A 21728-nucleotide genomic window follows, 5' to 3' on the forward strand; every position below is an offset into this window, starting at 1 on the left:
CAAGTAACAGATCCTAATAACTTTCAGATGACCACACCGGATTGCCAATGGGAAGTAACTCGTCCTTCACCGCTGCTGCTGTGTCTAACGGTATTGCCCCCTCAGAAGTCGTGGGTCTGTGGGCTGGTAGTCGGTCGCTTGATCCAAAAGACGGACTGCTCGTCGTTGGTGGCTACGACGAGTCGCGCATCGCTGGCAATTTCGTCAACTTCACTGTCGCTTCCGATGACAGCCCCTTGAACTGTCCGCTACAAGTTCAGATTGCAAGCATACGATACAACGAAGAAGAGCTGCTCAACGATGACGGTTCACTGACAGCATGTATCGAGCCATACAATCACCGTTCCATCTTCCCGCCCACAATCACCACAGCATTCGCGAATGCCACGAATCAGAGCACCGTCGCCTACCCAGTAGGGCTGCGATATTCAGCGAGTACCAGGCCTGTCGGAGCGCTCACTATAACTCTGAGCAACGGCTATAGCACTACAGTGACCAACGAGGAGCTCTTCACATTGCTTCGAGGCTCTGACGAAAGAGGACAATACGGAGTCATTGACAACACGGTAGTAGAAGCCGGCATACAAGATACTCGACAAGCCAACACCAGAAGCATAACACCCGCCCTCGGGAGCCTCTTCTTGACATTCAACTACCTCCTTGTTGATTACCGACGGGGAGTCTTCGGCCTCGCGCCTGCGGTAGCCAGTAATATCACAACAGCTCCACTGCTTCGTGCTGTCTGTGATCCTTTGCCAACAGAGAGCGCCGGGGGAACCTCGTCTAGTGAGAACACTGCGTAGGTACCACTAAGCTTCATTCGAAAGCGATGGCTGCTGACACTTCGTAGAGGACCAAATGTCGGTCTGATAGCCGGGTCTACAATAGGTAGAGTTATTGGACTCGCTGCAATAGTCGCTCTGCTGTACTGGCGTTACCGACACCGCGAGCCGTCTCTCAAGCAGCAAGAGACCGGCAAATCATTGCAGGAAAGCTCACCTCCTGTGTCAACAAATTATCCACATCACCCGTGGCCGTCTCCTGGGCTTGATCGGGAAGCTGTGGAGCTTCTGGACAGACATGAGCCCGTGGAGATCGGAGGATCGCGGGCGATACTGCCATGACCAACATGGACTATGTAGCGCAAACACGCTGGGGCCCGTGCGGTGGTCTTGGAACTCAGTACTGTACCGTAAAGCCGCGATGCGTGCTCGATAGGCCTCGGCGTCTTCGACCGGAAGAAAGCGGTCTGTGGTCAAGTGATCTGTTGTATGGATTCTGGAAAGTAGTAGACAGCTCACCAAACACCAGACTTGCTGAAAGACCACTGTTTGCTGTTTCGATGTGCATTGTTAAGCATGTCTCATATAGACATGCTGCTCGCTCACGGTAGCTTGTTCTACACAAAAGCAATGCCCGGCCACTACCTCCACATCGATCAAGGCCAAGGAGGCGTCTACACCCTCCCAACCACTACTCGCGATGCTGACGGGCAAGAACACCAAGTGTCCGCAATAGGTACATCCCACTGCTACACCTGCGTCGGCGTCTACATCCGACTGAACGACGCCGGAACAAGATGCTTCGTCGCTCACATCTCCGCCGACCTTGGTGACGCCTACTTGACCTGTACAGATGATCACAGCAAGGTTTATCTAGATGCCATGCAAGCCAAAGCGCTAGTCAGTCGTGTGAAAACGAAGCTGGACGACGTGCCCCAACTTCGAGGGTGGGTCAAGAACACCGATGCTGCCACTAAAGCCAGGAACGTCTTCTTGATATCTCCTAAGAGCGAGGACCCGACCGGTACGCCCTTGACTGGGCGGTACATAGTGGGAGCCATTCAGATGTTCGTCGGCCTTGATCAGTCGGTACCAGATCGAGCGCATGGTTTCTGCATTGAGCAAGATGGCACTCGTACAAGGGCAAACTTCACCTGGAACGGCGTGTCGGACACATCGCCAGGTGTGAAGGCATGGTTCAAGCCTTCTGCGCCGTATCCCGAGCCAGATTCCTTGAAGTCCCATGGGTGGGAAAGGGGTAATGCGAAAGCACCAGAGCTGACGAGGTGGGATTTGGCTGGTCCGTGGTCGATGAACTTCCATCTCGGAGAGTGGTATGAGGGGGAGTATAGATGCCAAGGCCAGTGATCGATGCTGGTTTTGGCAACTTGCTCTGCTGTACTTTGAAGAAGTGCTTCGGGTGGTGTGCCAATGAGACCCTGCATCCTCTCCTGCTTCCATACTCTGGGATTTCCTCGCGGTCTGTGGCCTCAATCTTCTCAAGGCTCAACCTGACCTTCCTTGTTCCACATCCTCGGCAGATAGAACTTCATGTTCTCATACACCAAAAACGTGACGCAAGTCGACGGCAGCACCCTGATCAAATTCGGCGCCAGTCCCTTGTAAAACCCTCTCATCCCCTCCTTCCGATAGATCTGCACCACCACATCCCTCACACCATTATACTTCTTCGCCGCGTCATACGTCTGCAACCTCGACCTCACCACCTGGTAGGGATAGGTAATACTGCCCGCAAACATCTTGCTCGCCGCACTCAGGCTCAAATAATCCAAGTTTGTCAATCCTTCTTTTCCACCCTTCCTGCTCAACGCCCAATGGTTCTTCAACTGCTCATACGCCATGAACTGTATCGCGCCATGACTCACCCCAAACAAGCTGGGCACCAATCCTCGATAAAACCCTTTCACCCCCTCCGCCTTGTACAGCGCACTAGTCCCATGGGCAATACTCTTATACGCCCCCTCCGCATCCTTCGCCGTACTCAACATTCTCGTCTTGATAACCCAGATCGGATTCGTGGCGACCGCCGTGAGAACACCAGAAATACCGCTGGCCAGAAAATAATCCGAGCTCTTCAACGCATGTACTCGCTCCCCGCCACTGCTCGCTTGCCGTGCCGCCCTCACCAGATCTTTGATGTTCCCATACCACATAAAATACAGCGCCCAACTGACACTATTCCCAATCATATTCGGCATCAAGCCCCGATAGAAACTCCTCACAACAGCCTGTGACTCTTTCGCGAAGCTAGCTCTTACCCTCACCATATCCTCCGACGGTCCATGGAGGGCTTCATTCGCGATCTGCCGGATCATGCGGAGTGTGGAGCCGGGGCGGGTTGCATTCTGGGAGTTAATTTGGAGGCGTGTCTTGATTACATCGAAAGGGTGGACGACGAGGGTGCTGACAACGCCGGCGGTGAAGCCTGCAGCGGACTCGACTAGGGAGGGTGAGAGGACGACGGTGGGTTGGCGACCTTCGAGTGGTGGGTAGACTCGAGGCATATTGTTGGTGGTGGAGGTGAGGGTGGGTGGATCATGCTTGCATAGTAGAGAAGTGTTTCGTGGGCGCAGCGCACGCTGGAGAGCTTGTGAGTGAAACACAGGAGCGCAAGTGGGAAGTGGGTGAATGGAATTCAATGTTGTATGCAAAGATGATGTAGTGTCGGCCTGGCGGGTGGGTGGATCGCCGAGCGGGCACGTGCAGTGAAACTTGATGGGGTATCCATGAAACATTCCTTAAGGACAGGAAAGGCGGACGATTGCTGTGTAGACAACGTCGTCTATACTTCTATGTCTAGACCTTCTGATCTGTCTTCGTTCAAGCCTTGCCATCGCAGAAGCTAACAACAGCCCACTTGCCGCTCCAGGCCCACTTTCGGGCACCACTATCACCGCCACCGCCTTCCATGGCTCTGAGCTCTTCGTCCTTGCCCTTGGGCAGTCCAACCACGACATCCGCTTTACAAGTGCGCAACGCCAGTACACGCAGACCAGACGATGGGCCAAGCGGACCCAGCGCCTCCGTCCACGGCGTAGCAGGGTCCCACGTCACATCGCCTGTAAGCTTGCGGTAGTTGAGATCGCCCTTGAAAATGACGAGCTCGCTTTCCTTGAGATCTTCGTACAGCTTGGGCGCTGTGTTTGGCAGACGCCAGTAGCCTCCACCTTCTGTCCAAAATACGTTCGGCCGCAGGACAATCTGGCCTTCAGCGTATAGTGTGCTCCAGTTCTGGAATAGTGCTTGCAAGTCTTGAGACTCCTTGTCGGATAGCGGTTGTGGAGTCTTGCCTCTTACTTGGTCATCCTCTGAAGGTGTCTCGTAGAAATTCTTAGCATCAACCAAGACACTGAGCAGGTCCGAAAAGTCCTTTGGTATAACGTCGGACACGAACCATGGAATGTTCTTGGGGTGTAGCACGATATGCGTGGCGAGTCCTGATTGCAGGAGGTATCCAGCAAGGATGAGATCGACGAAGACTTCAAAGCCTGCGTTGTCAAGTACGATGTCCACTCGTCGCTCCTTGTTACCCGCCTGCTGAGCTTTCTTCAGTGTCGCAAAGGCCTCTGGGAAGTTGTTGATGAGAATCTTGTCTTCATTCGCCTTGCGAGCGTTCGAGCCCTGCAACTTCTGGATGTCGTCGTAGCTGAGGTTGGTGAGAAGAGACAGATCAGTGGCATTGCCCCATAGGCAGATCTCGCACATCTCGATGAAGAGTGCTTTCTCCGCCTCTGCTCGCTCTTCTTCAGAGGCGTTGGCCAAAGCTGACTGATCGGACTGCAATTGCTTGGTGAGGTCATTGTATCGTGCTGCGAGCTCAAGCACTGCAGGGCGAGATGAGCGGAAAGTGGACAGCTTCTGTTTCGAGAAGACGTCGTATGACTTCCAGTGGGTCGAATTGCGGAACAGTGTCGCCATGCGGCTGGGTGGGTCAGAACCCATACACATATGAGAAGTGAAGCTCGTCCTTACCGATACAGGTAGCACTCGGCATAGAGCCATGCTACATCGTGCCACTTGGGGTTGCCTCGTTGCTCCAGCTCTTTGTTGTATGCCTCGATGTCCGGATCGCCATCCTCGGGTAGGAGGCTGTACAATGTCAGACGAAACCGTTGATGATGGATGACAGAAGTTACCTTAGTTGCCGATTGTGCTGCAGCTCATACTTGAGCGTGGCAAGATCGTTGGTGATCTTCTTGCCTTCTTCAAGCTTCTCGCCGCTTTCCTTGCCGGTGGCTCTATGCACATCATCGATCGCTTGCGTCTGGACATGCCGTCAGGTAGTTGTTCATCCAACTACAGCATGATTTCTCCTTACCAGAATCGTCGGCCATCGCTCTCTTGCAGAGATGTAGGCGAATGATGTTGGGTCGGCGGTGCTCGACGGCGCTATGTAAGCGTCAGTCGATGGAGGAGTAGCAACTTGATGTAGACTGACATACGGACTTTCGGATCGTACTCCATCTTGTCTATGTCTATGATTGTGGTCGGACAAAGAATTTGTGAGACGATTCCATTCAATGTTGTCTTCATCGGGCATGCCGTCATGCTGTCAAGCCTGAGGCATCACGGCAGCACCGGCTCAGCTTCCGATCGTGGTTGCTATTTACAAGATAGAGTTACTTCACTTGACGACGGGCCAAGAACAAGTCTCACATGCGCGTCTCACGGCGGCGCGACCGCATCTGCGGAGCATCATCGACCCGCGAGGTACTGCAATGCAATAGATCTGTATACTCCCGCTGAGTTGGTATATGCTTGCATCAGCTTCGAGTCCTCCTCAGCCTGCACGTATTCTCGTTCAGCAGCCTCATCCACAAGCGCGGGCAGTGCCTTGGAGGGAGACACGCAAGCCTTCCTATATCTAAACCTGAACCTGGCACGACTCGCCTGTCTCAACAACTGTTTCTCCCACTACATGCGAGATACCCCTGCTCCCATTCACATACATTAGTACTCTGCTACTGACTATAGTCTCGACACACCACACACCATACAGCTGCCACCATGCGAGTACCGCAGAACAAACTGCAGAGAGTCAAGGCCGCTGTGCATCTTGCACAAGCCGTACTCGTCTTCGTTGCAGGATGCCTCACTCTCGCTGTCATGACCAAGGACGGCGGATACGGAGGACAAGTCGGCTACTACTTTGCTCTGGTAGGTCGGGATGTACCACACTCACAGCGTCCACTGACAGATGAAAGTGCTTCATCACGATCCCCGCCATCCTCTACCAAGTCATGGTGCCAATGTGGACTCGAGCCTGGAGACTGAACAACGTCTGGGCGATTGCGACCATCGACATCCTCTTCACACTACTCTGGTTCGCAGCAGCGATAGCGGTAGCAGTCTGGAACGCCAACGGCCTGGCGGCGGGGAAAGAGACGAGCAGGGATAGCGATTCAGACAAGACAATTACGAAGCGGGATACGAAGAAGGATGGCACATGCGCTTCCTTTGGCTACGGCAGCAAGAGCAAGTGCGAAGTCAGCAAAGCGAACGTGGGTTTCGGCATAATCATCAGCCTCTTGTTCGGCGTCTGCAGCTACATTGCTATTCGCGCGGTGATTGAGTACCGTCGCACTGGAGTCGTCCCGGGCAATTCGAGCAGCCTTCCGAAGAACCATGGCGCTGGAATTTCCAGTGAAGACGACGCCGACGACAAGGTCTGGTCAACCAATACCAGGTAAGTACCAATGATTGGAAGGGCGCCGCTCTCCAGCTGCCCATCGATAGTTCCTGGGACATCGCCACGTGGTTCCGGAACATAGCTGACTGTGATTCACAGCGACCTGAACAATCCCGAGGACCGCTTTGCGTACGGCCAAGCAGACCCTGAAGACCGAACAGGACTACTGAATGACCACTCCGACGACGCACATCAAACTGCCAATGGCATGGCGCACCCTGGAAGGCGACCAAGTTGGGAGAGCCAGACTGCACAAATACCGCCATCTTACGACTCTGGCTTTGCGCCATCAGCTCTGAGTCCCACGGGACCGCCGACAGGAGCATTGCCAGGCGGAAGAGTGCAGTTCCCGGAAGCAAACTACGGCAGGATTTGAGAAGAGGACAGTGACTATGGTGATAAACGGCGCTTGGTCTGATTAGGTCTATAGATACCAAACGAAGTATGAATAGATGTTCCGAGCGGCCGACCTCTTCGTGGATCAGGGTCAATGTAAATGGGAGCTGTGACCCAAGTCTCTGGCTTCTGGTATTCTGATAGTTCCACGTCCCATCCAGCTGGAATCGAAGCACTCTCCTATCATATCACCGGCAGCAGCCACGTGCAGACCCTTATCCCCGCCAGAATCATGTCGCAGACCCTGACCGTTCTATGCGCTGATAACACCTCCCTGGAGGAGTACGAGACATCTCCAGGCCCTTCAAAGCTGGAAGTAACCTCAAGCAATGGCTTCCTCTTCTCAAGCCTCGACTCAGCCCTACCGACCGCTCCCATCGAGCCACTACTCACACCACACCAGACCTCCCCTTTCCTCCACCTTTCCCAGGAACTCCGCCTCCATATTTACGAGCTTGCCATAGAAGCACCAACAGGCTACCAGCGAGTGCGAGCCGATGGCGGCCGAAGCCTCTACTGCGTAGACTGGACTACAGCTTCGAAGACGCGAGACGATTACACTTACCACTATCCCACTGCGCACAGAATACAAGTCCTGATGTCGGTGTGCCGGACCACACGTCTAGACCTGCTGGAAACATTTCTGCGGGACAGGATCGTGAAGTTCCCAGCTTAGAACCCGGACTTTAAACTTCAATCGCTTTTCTGGGTGGAGGGTGTGAGTGAGGTTTTCGTGGATGCGGTGGAGTGGTGGTGGCTGGAGGATGTGTATTGGGGATTCTGCATTCACGTTCCTCGCTCGCCAACAAGTAACGCGGAGATCTGCTCTGAAAAAAGGACGACGGCTGCATGGGCACGGAAGGTTGAATTGTTCTGGGAGGATGAGCTAGCGCTCGAGATGGGCCAGCATAAGTATGCGAGTTCTGAGTACTTTTCTGGAGAGGGGTTTGTTTTGAGGGTGGATTATGCGATTCAGATGGAGAGGTTTGCGGTCAAGGCTGGAGAAGAGGTCTTTGAGTTGTTAGCAGCCATTATGCGGAGAAAGGGGCTGGAGGAGAGATTGGGGAGGAGGGAGATGAGGAATATACTTGCGACGGCGAAGCTTTGCGCTGGGGAGCAATTGAATGTGCAGCTTTGAGCAAGCTGCGCGTCGTTGTTTCACGGATGTGACTGTATGCTCAACGGCATGGAGTGCCCTCCGGCGGCCCAGCCATCGGTGTTGCACGAAGTTATAACCAGGTACCTGGATTCGGAGCGTTCAACCTTACCGCTGGGCTGATTCGCAGTGTGGCCATTCTCAACTCCGAAGGCCGGCAGGATCTTCACACAAAGAGTGTCGGATTCTGCAGCGCAATTGTACAAGATGGACACCGCGGCTTCTGCAGCAACGACCAGAGCCATGTCAGGTGTGCATACCTCCCTTCTGACGCGGCTCCAGGCAACTGATGCGAGCATAGAGTCACCACACACTCCCAGCGATGATGGGAGGCGATCAGATCCCTTACAGCTCCCGCCCGAAATCCGCAATCAGATCTACAAGCTCGTTGTCTCCCATCCGAACGCGCACTCAGTCGTCACCTACAAGGTCGACCAGCAGCAAGACGCCATGACACCGCCGCCAGCCCTCGTACTGGCGGCTCAAGAGGCTTCTCGTGTACCACGCGGAAAACACAGCAGTCGCGAAATGGTTGGCAGCATTCGGAAAGTTCCACGTCCCTTTGATCATGCGATTTCATCTAAACAGTCGGAACGGTCACCACTACCTCATCAACCTGTCTCATGCCATGGCTACCTCGACGGGCTACGAGGTGACTACCAGCAGGCTTGAGAGGTCATATCGGGGTTCAGGGTTGAAGTGTGTTCGTAATGCACTGCTGGAGGCGCAGGCGCGGGTTATGCTGAGCGATGGGCTTGGAAGACGTGCAGACGGATCGGTGTTCATGACTGCGAGGCTGCTTTGGTCATTGATCTACCGCGAGTCATTGCCGTACCTGTATGGGGGCGAGGAAGCTTGATTTGTTATCCGTCAAATGAAGGACAGCCTGAGAGGACAAGGGCTGTTAGACCAGTCCTTGAACGCATTTCCATTCCCTCTGCGTGTTCAGCAGCGTAGTCGGAGTAGTTCAGAAGATACTTTTAGATATATTGCTGACAGCATAGGCTTATTGCAATCGTCTGAAACCTTTCGCTGTGTCGATGTGGTGTCAAGAAATGATGAGTGAACAATGGCCCAAAGCAGCATCCCAGACCTCGGCTGAACCCTTCGGCCGAAGCCAACCTCACCTCTTGGACATCTACATAACAATGCCATCATAACAATGCCATCAAACTATACATGCCGACCAGCTCCTTCTCCTCTCGCACCCAGAATCTGCACCGAAACATTCAACTACGCAACCTCATCACATCTCAAGCAACGATGGGCGAAGGCGGGCACATCCACGTCTACCTGGACTGCAACTCTCCATGGTCCTACATGGCCTATACAAAACTGCGGCAATCGCGCCCAGCCCTCCTGCAACATGGCGTCACAATCGAAATGCACCCTATCTTCCTTGGTGGAGTCAACGTTGGGAGTGGAAACAAGCCGCCGTGGACTTTACCTGCGAAAGCGAAGTTGGGGAATTATGAATTGCCAAGAGGCATGAAGTACTTCGGGACTGAGACGTTGAGTGCGCCGAGCTTCTTTCCGATCATGAGCCTTTTGGTGAGTTATCTTGCTCTGAGAATGAGAAAGGGTGCTGATGTGGTGTTTTCAGCCGATGAGGTGTATGCTTTATGCCAAGGAGAATTATCCGTATGAGCAGTACGAGGATGCCTTTGGGGACTTGTGGAGGTTCCTTTGGATCGAACATAAGGATGTCAGTAAGCCAGAGGTGTTGGCAGAGTGTCTTGGGAAGCATTTCAAGAAGGAGGATGTGGAGAAGAGTAAGTATGGTTGCCACAGTGGCTGATGCGATACGCTAACGATGTCTAGTCGTCAAAAGTGGTACTGATCCGAAGTATAAAAAAATGTTGGTTGATGAGACTGCGATGCTGGTTGAAAAGGGTGCTTATGGAGCACCATGGTTCCTCGTCAAGAATAAACAGGGCGTTGAGGAGCCATTCTTCGGAAGTGATAGGTCAGCGGAGAATGTCCTGCGATCTTCGTTGATATTATATGCTGACGGCTACATCCAGGTTCCATTTCATCTATCAGTTCTTAGGGATACCATTCCAGGATATAAAGGTACTTCCGCCAAGCTCGGCGTCCAAGCTGTAGGGCATGACCTACGTACGGACGAGGTCACCGCGCAAGACCAATACGAACACGACATCGTTCGACGCGACTACTTCGTAGATACTTAGCTACCTCATAGAAGCCGGAGGACATATCATGACTATGGAATTTCGCACGCTTCTGGTGCCCCTGCCATGCCACGCGCCATGCTATCGATCGACCGGCGATCCCTTGCGCCACAATCCCTGGAAGGGTCGGGTTCTCCAACAGCATGTTCTCATTACGTATCGATAACTCATCTTCGAGGCCTGACTCCCTTGTATCTCGTGCTTCCATCATCCAGGACTTTCCCATCAGATAGGGCGAGAACACCGAGATTCCTTCTCAAAAGCTCGACATCAGGCACAATTGGTCCACCGCTATGCTCACGTTGGAAAGCCTCGATGACTTCCAAGACCTTCGCCTCGACATCAGGTTGCCGCTGGTTGTGGCCGCTCGTAACTCTAAGTCGAGCAATGTTCGCAACAGGCGCGGTCCACGTCGGGTCACCGATTGTGTTCTCCTTTGTGCACTCGAGGTATCTCTCATACATGGTACCACCCACGAGCGTCAACCGACAATGGAACTCCTCATGTTGGAAATAAGCGCGTGCGTTCTTGGCGTAGTGGAGGGTAAACCAGCGCGTCATGGGAATCCTGGATGCGAGACGGCTCAGAAAAGCCTCAAGGCGATCACTGTGTTCTTGGTCACCCATGCTAGACAGGACAAGGCCTCGTGCCCTATGGTACCGGGGAAGGAACTCGCTCCGCATTTGCCGGTTCACCAGAGAGGCCGAGGGGTTGAGTCGCGATGCATTCCTCGGGTTTCGTTGCATTGGAGTGATGTCTTCGCACTCGTCGTCGGCAACAATGTTCTGAACAGAGAGGTCGTAGATTCGGTCGCGCAGTTCTGCAGGAAGCCTAAAGAAATCGAAGAAGCCCTTGCGAGTGCTGCTGATATGATCTGAGCTAGCGGCCTGCGCTGCAGATTCGTGGTGATTTGCTGTATCCATGTTGTCGAAGGCTGTATTGGATTCTGACAGATGTGCTTCGCTTTTCGCAGGCGATATTTGAATTTCGGATATTGCTGCAATATGGTAGCCTCTTGGGTGTCAAATTTACGACCGACAAAGTGGGCGTGGGGGCTCAGGGCTTTAAGAAGATCCACCCAGTGCTGTCTGTGTTGTGTCAATTCCCTGATCTGGCTTTGTGTGAACCAAAAGGCGTGAACAATACTCATTCACGGGAGCGCAACTTTGACTCGATCTTCATTATTCACGACTGGACCGATCAAAAAGAGCATATGGGCCTCTGTCATTGTCTCGTCCACGTCTGGGTTCCTGCCGCAAGATAGCAAAGCGCTCTGTCATCGCTTTGCATCACCTCACGCTCGTCGATCTTCCCATCTTGCCCTAGAGGACGACTCAACGGTACGGTGCCTTCATTCGATCAAAGCTCCTCATGGCGCGCCGCCTGATGCTTCCCACCAAGCTTCGCCATGTCCATCCTCCACACCAAGCACTTGTCCGCCTCTATGCCCCCTCTCTCGATTTTCGCTCCCGGTCGATTGCTGTCCAAAGTTAGCCATCCACAATGCACTTTTCTTACACTCGTTCACTTACCACTTGCTGACGACACGTGCGAAAGCTTCCAAACAATCCAGCTCATTCACATGCACACCACGCACCCTCGTAGCCCCATCACAATATTCGGCGTTGCCCAGCTTACCGGCTTCACACTCAACGCTAGCATGAATCTCGAGATCATCGTAGATGAAGATCATCTGCACGCCCGGCTCGGAGGGTCCGATGGGAATGACGGGGATGAGATCACATGCCTGATGGACTGCAGTGAATGCGGCCTTCGTGGGAATGGAGTGAGTCTTCTGGTTGAGGCACGTGATGGCCTCGGCATTCTTGCCGATACTAACATTAGGTCAAAGACTGTAGGTGCTGAGATCGAGAGTGGCGGATGTGGCGGATGTGGCGGATGTGTTGTAGGTAGTGAGAAGGACGAGTTTTGGGGTCTCGTCGATAAAGGCGGAGATCGGGCTGGTAGTGATACCGAAGGTGGTGAAGAGGCCCAATCGGACGAGGAGGCTGGAGAGGAGCATGGTGGCGGTCGTGATGTGGATTGGAGGTGGTTTTGGCGCGGTGTTGATGGTCGAGGGTAGTCGGAATAAACCTGATGTAGGCGAGTCTTGAGGTCCTTAAGAATCGTTCGATGTCAAGAACATGTGGCCACGTTGGAGGTGGGGGGCTTGTGCTTCGCCCCTCAACGGAGCGAGTGAATGCTGCGGCGCTTCTCTTCACGCGAAAGAGGTAGACGCCGGGCCACTCGTGGCGTGCCCTCGACCAAGCAGCTGCAATTGCGCGGCAAGAGCGTCTGGCATCATTGCGTGGAGGCAGCTTTGTCCTCGAGGCATAGAACCGACTGATCGCACAACGTGTGGCCCGCTTTTGTAGAGCTGAGCGGGCCAGGCCACGGAACTGCACCTTAGACTACTGAAGGCCAGATTGTGGGCTCGAGGCACCGCGAAGCGATGCTCACCTAATGTACATCTTCTATCTATATCCACATCAGACTCCCCACTGATTCCTCTTTTGTACACATCATCCATCAAGTATAACCTTCTTCTCCCTCCCCCTCCACACCTCAGCAGCTTTCGCAAACATCTCCCTCGCCGGGACTTTACTCTTCAACCTCGCACACAGCAAGAAAGCCCCACTCAACTTCCGATGAAGACTATACGTCTCCTCCGGCGGAGGCGCCAAACGCTCTCTCAGCATCAAGCCGATATTAGTCCTGACTCGGTCTGTGATCGTCTGATCCTCAAAGTCGTAGAATTCTGGAGCACTCTCCACGAATGGCTCCGCCAGAACCATGATACTGTCAATATGAGCTTTCAGCATTTCCTTGCTCTCTTGACCGGTGAGGTAGCCTAGTTCGATGGACAAGTCGCGGCAGGCGTCGCGGTCATTGCGGGAGGCGGCAATGAGAAGTTCGACGTAGGGTTGGACGAACTTGTCGGGAAACTCGCGGCTAGCGCCAAAGTCGAGGAGTTCGAGCTTTTTCGTCTCACGGTTGTAGAGGAAGTTGGTCCAATTGGGATCGGTTTGCATGAACTGCCATTCCATCAATTCACGGAGGGAGAGGCGTAACACTTGTGTGCCGATCCAGTCGCGTTCGGCCTGTGTGAGGTCTTTGATTTTGGTGACAGCTGTACCGTGGAGAAATTCTGCTGTCAACACATCCGCACCCGAAGCTTCGGTGTAGACTGTCGGCACAGTGAATGTATCTGGCTCATCAATGACAAGTTCTTCTTTGAACTTGACGCAGGCTTTCGCTTCGCGCTCATAGTCACACTCCCATCCAAGCTCTGTTCGAGCATTGGCGATGGTCTTGTCAAGGAACAGACCTTTCGGCAGTAGCTGTGACGCCGTCAGGAGCAGAGACAGGTTGTTCAGATCCGAGTCGATACTATCGCGAACACCAGGATACTGAATCTTGACAGCTACTTCCTGCTCGTTCAATTTCAGTGTCGCTTTATGGACTTGTCCAATACTGGCCGCTGCGAATGGCTTCTCTTCAAACTTCGAGAACAGATCTCGCCAATCTGCACCAAGGTTGCGAACCAGGACCTTGTCGCGCTGGGACGCTGGCATATAGTCCGCGCTGTCTTGCACACGCTGTAGTACGGCGTTGATTGTAGGTGGCAGCACTTTCGAGTCTTGGAAGCTGATCATCTGGCCTAGCTTGAGAGCTGCACCTCTCATCCGGCTGAGCTTGGCAACCAGGCGGTCGATGTTACCTTCGCTGAGCAACAGGCTACCTCCATTGGCAGGACTACCACCAGTGAAGCGCCTGAAGCCTTCTCCGACTGCTCCAAATGCCATGCTTGTGGCCAATCCACTGTACTGCCAGATGCGTCCGAATCGAGTTGCTGGTACTCTTGACTCGTGCAACTCATACTGCTTCTCTTCAGGTTCTGATGGAGCTGCAGCTTCCTTGGCGATAGCTGCTGCGAGGTCCTGCGTCTCGACGTCGTGCTGCGCTGTGTCCGTTTCTGGTACTGACTTTGCAGCTTCATGATCCTGAGTGGGCTGTCCAGCAACCTGCTGCGATGCTTGCTCACGCTTTCGTTGTTCCTCGGCCTTCACCATCTCGGGCAGCGGCTTCGGCGGTAGCCTTTGACGCGTAGCGTAAGGATTCTCTGCTGTCTGTCCTGCCTGGCCAAGCATGCGAGATACTCTCGGACTGTGGAATGCATCGATGTTGATGTCTCCTGGCAGTTGATCGAGCGTGTCAGATACGGAAGGCGAGGGAAATGTGTCCTGATTGAGGTCTCGGTGTGCCGGTACAGGAGGCTGCTCTGCATGTTCCGGCAAGCTAGAGTCCACATTGGAAGGACGTTCTGTCGTGTCTGCAGCTGGTCGTTGATTGAAAGTGTCTTGTCCATAGATGCTTCGATTGGCAGGCTGTGTATTTGCCGCAGTAGTCGGTAAGGGATCTTGCGTGCCACTCTCCAAAGTCACCACGATCTCGGTCCAGGCCTTGCCCTTCTCTCGTAGTGTCCGCACGTGGTCCACTGCGACGGGAAAACGTGTCCTCATCTTGGACTTCAGCAGCGCTGTGACCTTCTGCCAATCCTTCGTGTTCTCCCACGTCTCCTCTATCTCCACAATCTCATCCGGCGATAGCCTCTTCATCACGGGCTTCACCTCTTGCTGTGCGTCTCCCTCCTCCACGAACGCGACAATATCCGACCAGGACCTGCCACCATCCCGCATATCCTGCAGCAGTGCCACCTGATCTGGCTGCCATTGCACCGCTCTCGAAGGACTACACAGCGCCGCAGTAACATCCGGCCACGTCGACCCACCTTCACGCATGTCCCGAATCAACTCAACATGCTCTTTAGGCTTCCCTCGCAGCGCATCTCTCAATGTAGTCTCCGCCTGTACTTTCCGCTCCTGCTCTCTTCTCCTCAGGCTCGCAAACGACCCATCATCGTTGCCAGTTCTCCTCGCCTGAGAGATTGTGTCTGCTGCACCATAGAAGCCAGTGTCCCTCGCCAGATTCTCTGCCTCTTTCGCCGCATTGCCAACTGTCTCTTCTGCTTTGCGCTTCACTGTTTCCGCTCCTCTTCGTGCCTCCTCTTGCGCTTGTCCCTGCTGCCAGCTCGGCGCATCCTCGTTGAAGCGCTTCGCAAGCTCGATCGCAGCTCCAACGGTCACTGTCACGCGATCTGTCTGGCTTTTGACGGCCTTCGCGAGAGAAGAAGTGCGGGTATACAGCTCCCATTGCTCGCGGCGAATGGCAAAATGTGATTTGGCTACATGTCGTCCGGCAGTGACGATTTTGGCCGCGTCCAGCAGACGTTTGCCGGCCATCGACTAGAACGTTGCAGGAATGGTCACGGCTCTATGGCCAATGTCGATTGCTACCGCATGTTCTACGAACGTTGTCAATGCATGTGTTTAAGAAGAGCGTCATTGACGATGTGCAATGTTGAAACATGACTAAGCACGAATCCAGACGACAGTTTTGGGTTCGGTCTCGTCGACGACCATGGTCAAATATGTACTGAGTATTGGCTGAGGATCGGTCTGCAAGCCACGAATAGTCGGCAACTTGTTCTTGGGAAGCTACGATCAACGACTACCTCCATCAAGAAGTCTAAGTGTCGATATGCAGCGCCTTTGCCACATTGGGTAACATCAGCGTAAGAACCACCATCGCCAGGAACCTTGCCAGCAATGCATCACGACATCTACCTGTCGTCTTCTGCTCCGGTCCTGATAGGCATCTTGCTCGGCTCTCAGCTCTCTGACCATCATCTCATCGTCCAGGCTGGCCATTCCTGGGGCGCGCTGCTCGGCCGACTTTCGAATTCTGCTTTTGGTCCAGGGCAACAACATTCGTCCCGTCATTGTTCGCGGCTTGGCGAAGAGCAGGAGGCATTGGCAGAGTGCCTCAACTCGCGAGCCTGTGCTGCGGCCACGGCAGTGAACGTCCAGATTACTCTCGATGCAGACAGACCTCATACAGCGACAGTCTCGCCAACATGGCATAGCCCGCAGCTGCCTTTCTTCGTATCCACTTCTTCACCATCACCTTCAACCCCACCACCAGCCCACATCCCCTCCTTTTGAGCAGTTTCGCGCCATCTTCGAGGTGGATCCGTGACAGGCTCAAAAGTGCCACTGAGCCCACCTCTGACTGTCCCATAGTGCATACCAATGCTTAGCTTCGACCTCACAGCCTTGTGAATCTCAAGAGTCTGCTCTGGGTGTGCATGTATCGCACTCATGAACTCGGGAGGACTGAACAAGCCAATTGGGAGCATTGCGAGATCGAATGGTCCAAGAGTCTGGCCGATCTGCTCGAAAGCAGGACATGCACTATCAGCTTTGAGTGATTTGTAGGCGGTGTCGCCTGCGAAGTAGAGTGATTTTGGTGATGATGTTGTGGTCTCTGGAGTCTTGATAACGTAGGAACACCAAAGCGCGTGACCATGATCCCAAAGCGTTCTGCCGGAGAAGTGTTGTGCTGGCGTACAGGTCAGTTCGACCGAACCGACGCCATCAATGCCAAACCGTCGGCTCTCCCACCAGTCCAGCTCCGTCACCTCGTCTGCGGTGCAGCCAACGGTTTGCAGGTACCAGTCTTTGCTATTGAGTCCAGCAACGAAGTGCACCTTGCCTTTCAGCTTCTGATACAGTGGTGTGACCGTGTGAATGTCTAAGTGGTCATAGTGATTATGGCTGATGCAGATGATGTCCACGTCCGGCAGTTCCTCAATCTTACATGGTGGAGGGGTGTATCGCTTGGGCCCAGCAAAGCTAATAGGACTCGTACGTTCGCTGAACACGGCATCAAACAAAATCCTCACTCCTCTCTCGCAGCCATGTGCAGCTGGTGTCTCGACCAGGAAGCCGGCGTGACCAAGCCATGTTGCTCGCAGTTTATCTTTCTGTTCAAAGCCCCATGTTGGCCTGACAACCTTGACCAGCTGATCTGAACGAGTACCATTCGGACCTTCAGGAACGGGTACGAAGTCCTTCTCGGGATGGCTGCCAAACTTCAATTTGAAGCCAGCGAACCTTTCGTTCTCTTGGAAAGATGGCCAAGGATTCTTGAATCCCGTCCCTGGAGGTGATACATGGTGAGCCCTTGCTGTGGTTGGATCTGGAGTACGGCTTGGCAATTCTGTAACTTTTACTGTCGATATGGTAGCCATGCTGTAGGCTCTGTAATATGTTGTCGATCTCGGCGATCTAGGCAAACGACCGATACATCGCCTTAATAGCACTGACATGTCCGGACTTAGCGGTTCATGATGCAACTGTCGGAGTTGAAATACTCCGATTGCGAAGCTAGTGCATCACTAGGCGGTACCTTTCGAGATGTGTATGCGAGCTGTGAATGAAGCATCAAAGGAATCAGCTTGGGGACTAGACTGGAATGTTGGTGAATGTTGCGACACGATCGAACGGAAGTGATGGCCAACAAAGGCAAGGACATGGATCGGAAGCATCTCCGCTCTGCCAGCGCCAATCGGATCACATGTGTTGTCTCCGAGCATGACATCGCCACCAGCAACACCTTGAGCTTCGATCTTACTTCCTCTTCCTGCCGTAGTCCTTCGAGTCTACAGTATACAGCACAACATGGCCGACACAGAGCGGCCAAAGACGCCGCCGAGGCCAGCAACCACCGCGAAACCACCCATAACGCCCGAGCAAGTCCGGCGCATGGAAGAGTCCCGTCTGCGAGCCAAAGCGCTCCGATTACAGCAGGAGGCAGCATCGAACAGACAAGGCCCTAGCAAAGCACAGCCATACCCCGTCGCTGGGCAAAAACGAGCACATGCAGCGATAGTGGACAGAAATGGTCCAGCCAACAGTAGAGATGCTCGCACTACCAACAAGCCCAACAGCAACAATGGTCTGGCCCAGTCCGCAGATACAGACATACGGCCAGCACGGAAGTTCCAGAAGTATGTGGAGTATGACTTCAGCAAGATGACAGACACGAAGGGTGGCTTCATGACGCATGAGGATGATCCGCATAACAAGACCTTGAACGCTCCAGATGCGGACGGCAAGCCTGCGCATATGTCCTTGAAAGAGTGGGAGACGCAGCAGCTACAACGACGGCTGCGGAACCAGCGAGCAGGACCGTACGAGCCAGGTCTGTCAGTGTTCAAGGAGAATGCAAAGAAGTGCCGGGAGTGCGGTAGCTTGGAGATCGACTGGCAGTGGGACGAAGTGTTCCACATACACGTCTGCAATACAGACAAGGAGAAATACCCTGAGAAGTACTCGCTGTTGACCAAGACCGAGGCCAAAGAAGACTATCTCCTTACAGATCCCGAGTTGAAAGACGAACAACTACTTCCACATCTCGAAAAGCCGAATCCTCACAAAGCACACTGGAACAGCATGATGCTGTATCTACGATGTCAGATAGAAGAGTATGCATTCTCAGACAAGAAGTGGGGTAGCCCAGAAGCCCTTGACAAAGAGTTCGAGAAGCGGCAGAAAGATGCGAAAGATAGGAAGGAGAAAAAGTTCAAGAACAAGCTGCAGGAGCTGAAGAAGAGGACAAGAGTTGATGCATACAAGCGTGCGAGAGGCGGAGGAGGTGGAGAATTTGGAGATGTCCTTGGAGGAGGCAAGCATGAACATGAGTGGGGACGGAGCGTGGATGACCCCGAGACGGGCATGATGAAGAAGAGGTGCAATGAGTGTGGTATGGAGGTTGAGGAGCTGGAACTGGAGCTGTGAATATAGGTGTGGTTGTGCTTTTGATTTATGGTTTTTCGCGTATGATACCCAATGACAATGACGTTACGAGCTCCGTGCTTTCTTGATCAGGTTTCAGCATGCTCGCCAAACAACCCAGCCGTCCTTGGGTTCAGCGTATGTGTCAAGACGGCGATGAGTCTTCCAGCATTGAATGGTGACCGTCCAATAAACAAAACTCGGGATGCCACGTGGCGGCTAATGCAATTTGAGCTTCATTCACTTCGAATTCTGAATGGCTGCCTAAAGTTGCAGGGTTTCCGGCGCTTCCCGCTTTCCGCCGCTCTTAGCGCCGTTTCCCGAGCATAAGAATTTCCCACGCTTCTCGAACTTGTCCTTTTTCTCCTCAACCACGAAGGCGATGCAACACCAGATCCACCCTCGCGCGTTCATCTCGCCGGCAGTCACTGACTCGGCAGTCATCTTACCACCATCAAACATCAGAAAGAGTCAAGAGCCAGTCAAAAGAACACACAAGAGAGGCCACCAGAAAACATCGAGTCAAGAGCCAGCAAAAACATACCACAAGTGGCCACCATAAGAAACAAATCGAGGGCCAGCAACAACATATCGCAAGTGGCCACCAGAAAAAACAAGTCGAGGGCCAGCAGAAACATAGCACAAGTGGCATCAGAAAAAATCAAGTCAAGAGCCAGCAGAAACATACAGCAAGTGGCCACCTACTACTACAAAGCGCGGCGCAACAGCTTGTCGATCCCACTACAGCTACAGCAGAGTCCTGGACGAACTAGTCGGTGCGGAGGTGCGACCTGCTGTGTCGCCGCGACTCTTCCAGTCCTCTTCTACCCGCTGATCGACCTCACAGAGCACGAACGCAACAGCTTGTCGGTCCCGCCATAGCTATAGCAGGGTCCTAGACGAACTAGTTGGCGGGACACCAATCGACAAGCTGAGTAGTCGCCACTCTTCGATTCTTCATCTACACCCTGATCTACCTCATGGAATGCGGACACAACAGCTTGTCGGTCATACCTTAGCTCCACAGTTGGTGTGACACCAATCGACATGTTGAGCTGTCGCGACTCTTCGATGAACCTCTCGCCTTCACCCACATGACATGCCCAGCAGCCGCTCGTAATCAATCAGCTGTCTGGCATGGCATACCGGCGATACAGGCCATCTCCCGTCCTAAATCGCGCATAGAGCACAATCGAAACAGCAAGAAGAATCTCCACAGCCGAAGAGACCCTGGAGCACTTCGGTGTGAGCGCGCCACCGGTTGGAGTGTTGTGCTTCCTGCATGTTTCCATCTTGCTCTCGATCACTTTCTCGCCTTCTGTCACATGACATGTCCAGGCAGCCGCTCTCAATCAATCAGTCGTCTGGCGTGACACGTAGGCGATACAGACACTTTGCTGTCAACCACTTTTCAATTGTCCCCGAGCATCGACAGTGCTTGACGGCAGGGAAGAAATACTGAACAACAGCACATATCTTTGGAGCTGCGTTCGCTAGCGCAGAAGAATCTGAGACAGCTAAGTCACATATTCCAGTGAATGACTGGGAGCACGAGCGTTTCGATGATCGAATTGCGGCTCATGGCGTTCACATGCACGTGGCCAAGGCGCTAGTGTTCTAACCCTGGAGGCGAGCCTTCAAATTGGACTTTGATCTTTCTCCACCTTGCATCCCACGCATCATCTTTCTCTGCCTGTCGCATACCCTTCTAGTCTCTCCGTCTCACCAGCAGACTTCTCTGTTTCAAATAAGGAAGACACCGGCCAACCGAGGATAGAGATTGGTATGTCACCTGTGGCCTGGTCTCGAGTCAACTCGACAGACTTTCGCTCTCACTAGCCCTAGTCATAGCCTTATGGTTTTCTCATACTGATGGCTGTAGCGCAGCATACGCTACCAAGCAAAATCCGCACCGCACCACTCACGCTCGAACGCAAAAGGCCCAGCGACCGCAGACCCGTGACGTGGTCAAGAGGCGACGACAGACCGCAGACGACTCCATGGACTCAACTCCAAAACCAAGCGATGTGTGCTTCGCCCCCTCAATCACGGTCTGTGACGACCGTTCCCACGGCCGCTGCGTAGGCGACCCTAGCAATTACGATGCCGACACTCACATATGGATCGGCAACGCCAAGGATTCGAGATTGAGATATGGAGGGAAGGACAGAAATGAGGATTCAACAAGAACTACGACAGTATCAGCATCGCCGACCTGAACGAATCCATCAAGCATTACGAGAGGGATAGTCAGACAGTACGGCATCGTCCTTGAGTCCGGACGCCGCGCCAAGGATCATGGCCCCTTGGACCCCGAGCACAAGAAGTATAACATGGCTCACCTCAACGTCGCTTACGACTGCAAGACGAAACTCTTGCCGCGTATCATTCAGCTGACACAATCGTGAGTTGGGCGTTGCGCCATCATGTCGAAGAGCAGGTGGACGGGCTTGCCTCCACGCTTCACTTCGACCAGGTGCTGGCAATTCCAGCAAACACGAGGCTCGACTTCTTGGCTCTGGCATCATTAACATGTCGTAGCACACAGCCTGCAGCTTGCGTCATCCTCACACATTGCCACAGCACATTGATGCTTGCCATCATTTCTTTGTCCGTCTCACGCCTCCCTTTGTCCGGCATCACAGCATTATTCCGACCTTCAAAACCAGCACCACCAGACACGATCACCACCTTTTCTCTAGATCCAGTAGAAGCATTTGAAACACTACCAACACCCTCACCCCTAGCACCAACACGAATACCAGCATCATCATGGACATCAGCATCAGTCGC

The 21728-nt window shown here is 53.5% G+C and overlaps 12 protein-coding genes across 12 annotated transcripts; 6 read left to right on the top strand and 6 right to left on the bottom strand.

Annotated features, from left to right (window-relative positions):
• Nucleotides 1-47: 47 nt before the first annotated feature.
• On the top strand, nucleotides 48-1124 carry CLAFUR5_06903 (uncharacterized protein; the record flags this gene model as incomplete). The annotated part of the gene is made up of 2 exons (XM_047906051.1): nucleotides 48-799; nucleotides 851-1124. 2 exons carry the CDS (start codon nucleotides 48-50, stop codon nucleotides 1122-1124), a joined length of 1026 nt encoding a protein of 341 aa, XP_047763041.1.
• Nucleotides 1125-1412: 288 nt separating this feature from the next.
• CLAFUR5_06904 (uncharacterized protein) lies at nucleotides 1413-2150 on the top strand (the record flags this gene model as incomplete). The annotated part of the gene is made up of 1 exon (XM_047906052.1): nucleotides 1413-2150. The coding sequence occupies one exon, from the start codon at nucleotides 1413-1415 to the stop codon at nucleotides 2148-2150; it is 738 nt and encodes a 245-aa protein (XP_047763037.1).
• A 131-nt stretch (nucleotides 2151-2281) lies between these two features.
• CLAFUR5_06905 (Mitochondrial FAD carrier protein FLX1) lies at nucleotides 2282-3307 on the bottom strand (the record flags this gene model as incomplete). Its single annotated transcript, XM_047906053.1, has 1 exon — nucleotides 2282-3307. The coding sequence occupies one exon, from the start codon at nucleotides 3305-3307 to the stop codon at nucleotides 2282-2284; it is 1026 nt and encodes a 341-aa protein (XP_047763036.1).
• Nucleotides 3308-3623: 316 nt separating this feature from the next.
• CLAFUR5_06906 (Damage-control phosphatase) lies at nucleotides 3624-5351 on the bottom strand (the record flags this gene model as incomplete). Its single annotated transcript, XM_047906054.1, has 5 exons — nucleotides 3624-4725; nucleotides 4776-4892; nucleotides 4940-5067; nucleotides 5122-5192; nucleotides 5246-5351. The coding sequence occupies 5 exons, from the start codon at nucleotides 5349-5351 to the stop codon at nucleotides 3624-3626; spliced, it is 1524 nt and encodes a 507-aa protein (XP_047763039.1).
• A 459-nt stretch (nucleotides 5352-5810) lies between these two features.
• On the top strand, nucleotides 5811-6868 carry CLAFUR5_06907 (uncharacterized protein; the record flags this gene model as incomplete). Its single annotated transcript, XM_047906055.1, has 3 exons — nucleotides 5811-5960; nucleotides 6008-6489; nucleotides 6592-6868. 3 exons carry the CDS (start codon nucleotides 5811-5813, stop codon nucleotides 6866-6868), a joined length of 909 nt encoding a protein of 302 aa, XP_047763038.1.
• A 252-nt stretch (nucleotides 6869-7120) lies between these two features.
• Nucleotides 7121-7564, top strand: CLAFUR5_06908 (uncharacterized protein; the record flags this gene model as incomplete). The annotated part of the gene is made up of 1 exon (XM_047906056.1): nucleotides 7121-7564. One exon carries the CDS (start codon nucleotides 7121-7123, stop codon nucleotides 7562-7564), a length of 444 nt encoding a protein of 147 aa, XP_047763035.1.
• A 1659-nt stretch (nucleotides 7565-9223) lies between these two features.
• CLAFUR5_06909 (Glutathione S-transferase kappa 1) lies at nucleotides 9224-10150 on the top strand (the record flags this gene model as incomplete). The annotated part of the gene is made up of 4 exons (XM_047906057.1): nucleotides 9224-9595; nucleotides 9648-9816; nucleotides 9866-10010; nucleotides 10069-10150. The coding sequence occupies 4 exons, from the start codon at nucleotides 9224-9226 to the stop codon at nucleotides 10148-10150; spliced, it is 768 nt and encodes a 255-aa protein (XP_047763034.1).
• Nucleotides 10151-10403: 253 nt separating this feature from the next.
• On the bottom strand, nucleotides 10404-11159 carry CLAFUR5_06910 (uncharacterized protein; the record flags this gene model as incomplete). The annotated part of the gene is made up of 1 exon (XM_047906058.1): nucleotides 10404-11159. One exon carries the CDS (start codon nucleotides 11157-11159, stop codon nucleotides 10404-10406), a length of 756 nt encoding a protein of 251 aa, XP_047763595.1.
• Nucleotides 11160-11595: 436 nt separating this feature from the next.
• On the bottom strand, nucleotides 11596-11929 carry CLAFUR5_06911 (uncharacterized protein; the record flags this gene model as incomplete). The annotated part of the gene is made up of 2 exons (XM_047906059.1): nucleotides 11596-11716; nucleotides 11769-11929. 2 exons carry the CDS (start codon nucleotides 11927-11929, stop codon nucleotides 11596-11598), a joined length of 282 nt encoding a protein of 93 aa, XP_047763596.1.
• Nucleotides 11930-12758: 829 nt separating this feature from the next.
• CLAFUR5_06912 (uncharacterized protein) lies at nucleotides 12759-15539 on the bottom strand (the record flags this gene model as incomplete). Its single annotated transcript, XM_047906060.1, has 1 exon — nucleotides 12759-15539. One exon carries the CDS (start codon nucleotides 15537-15539, stop codon nucleotides 12759-12761), a length of 2781 nt encoding a protein of 926 aa, XP_047763593.1.
• Nucleotides 15540-16189: 650 nt separating this feature from the next.
• CLAFUR5_06913 (Metal-dependent hydrolase lscR) lies at nucleotides 16190-17389 on the bottom strand (the record flags this gene model as incomplete). The annotated part of the gene is made up of 1 exon (XM_047906061.1): nucleotides 16190-17389. One exon carries the CDS (start codon nucleotides 17387-17389, stop codon nucleotides 16190-16192), a length of 1200 nt encoding a protein of 399 aa, XP_047763594.1.
• Nucleotides 17390-17819: 430 nt separating this feature from the next.
• Nucleotides 17820-18938, top strand: CLAFUR5_06914 (DNA repair protein RAD14; the record flags this gene model as incomplete). Its single annotated transcript, XM_047906062.1, has 1 exon — nucleotides 17820-18938. One exon carries the CDS (start codon nucleotides 17820-17822, stop codon nucleotides 18936-18938), a length of 1119 nt encoding a protein of 372 aa, XP_047763591.1.
• Between the last annotated feature and the right edge of the window lie 2790 nt (nucleotides 18939-21728).

Source organism: Fulvia fulva, chromosome 6, assembly GCF_020509005.1.
Source record: "Fulvia fulva chromosome 6, complete sequence".
NCBI lineage: Eukaryota > Fungi > Ascomycota > Dothideomycetes > Mycosphaerellales > Mycosphaerellaceae > Fulvia > Fulvia fulva.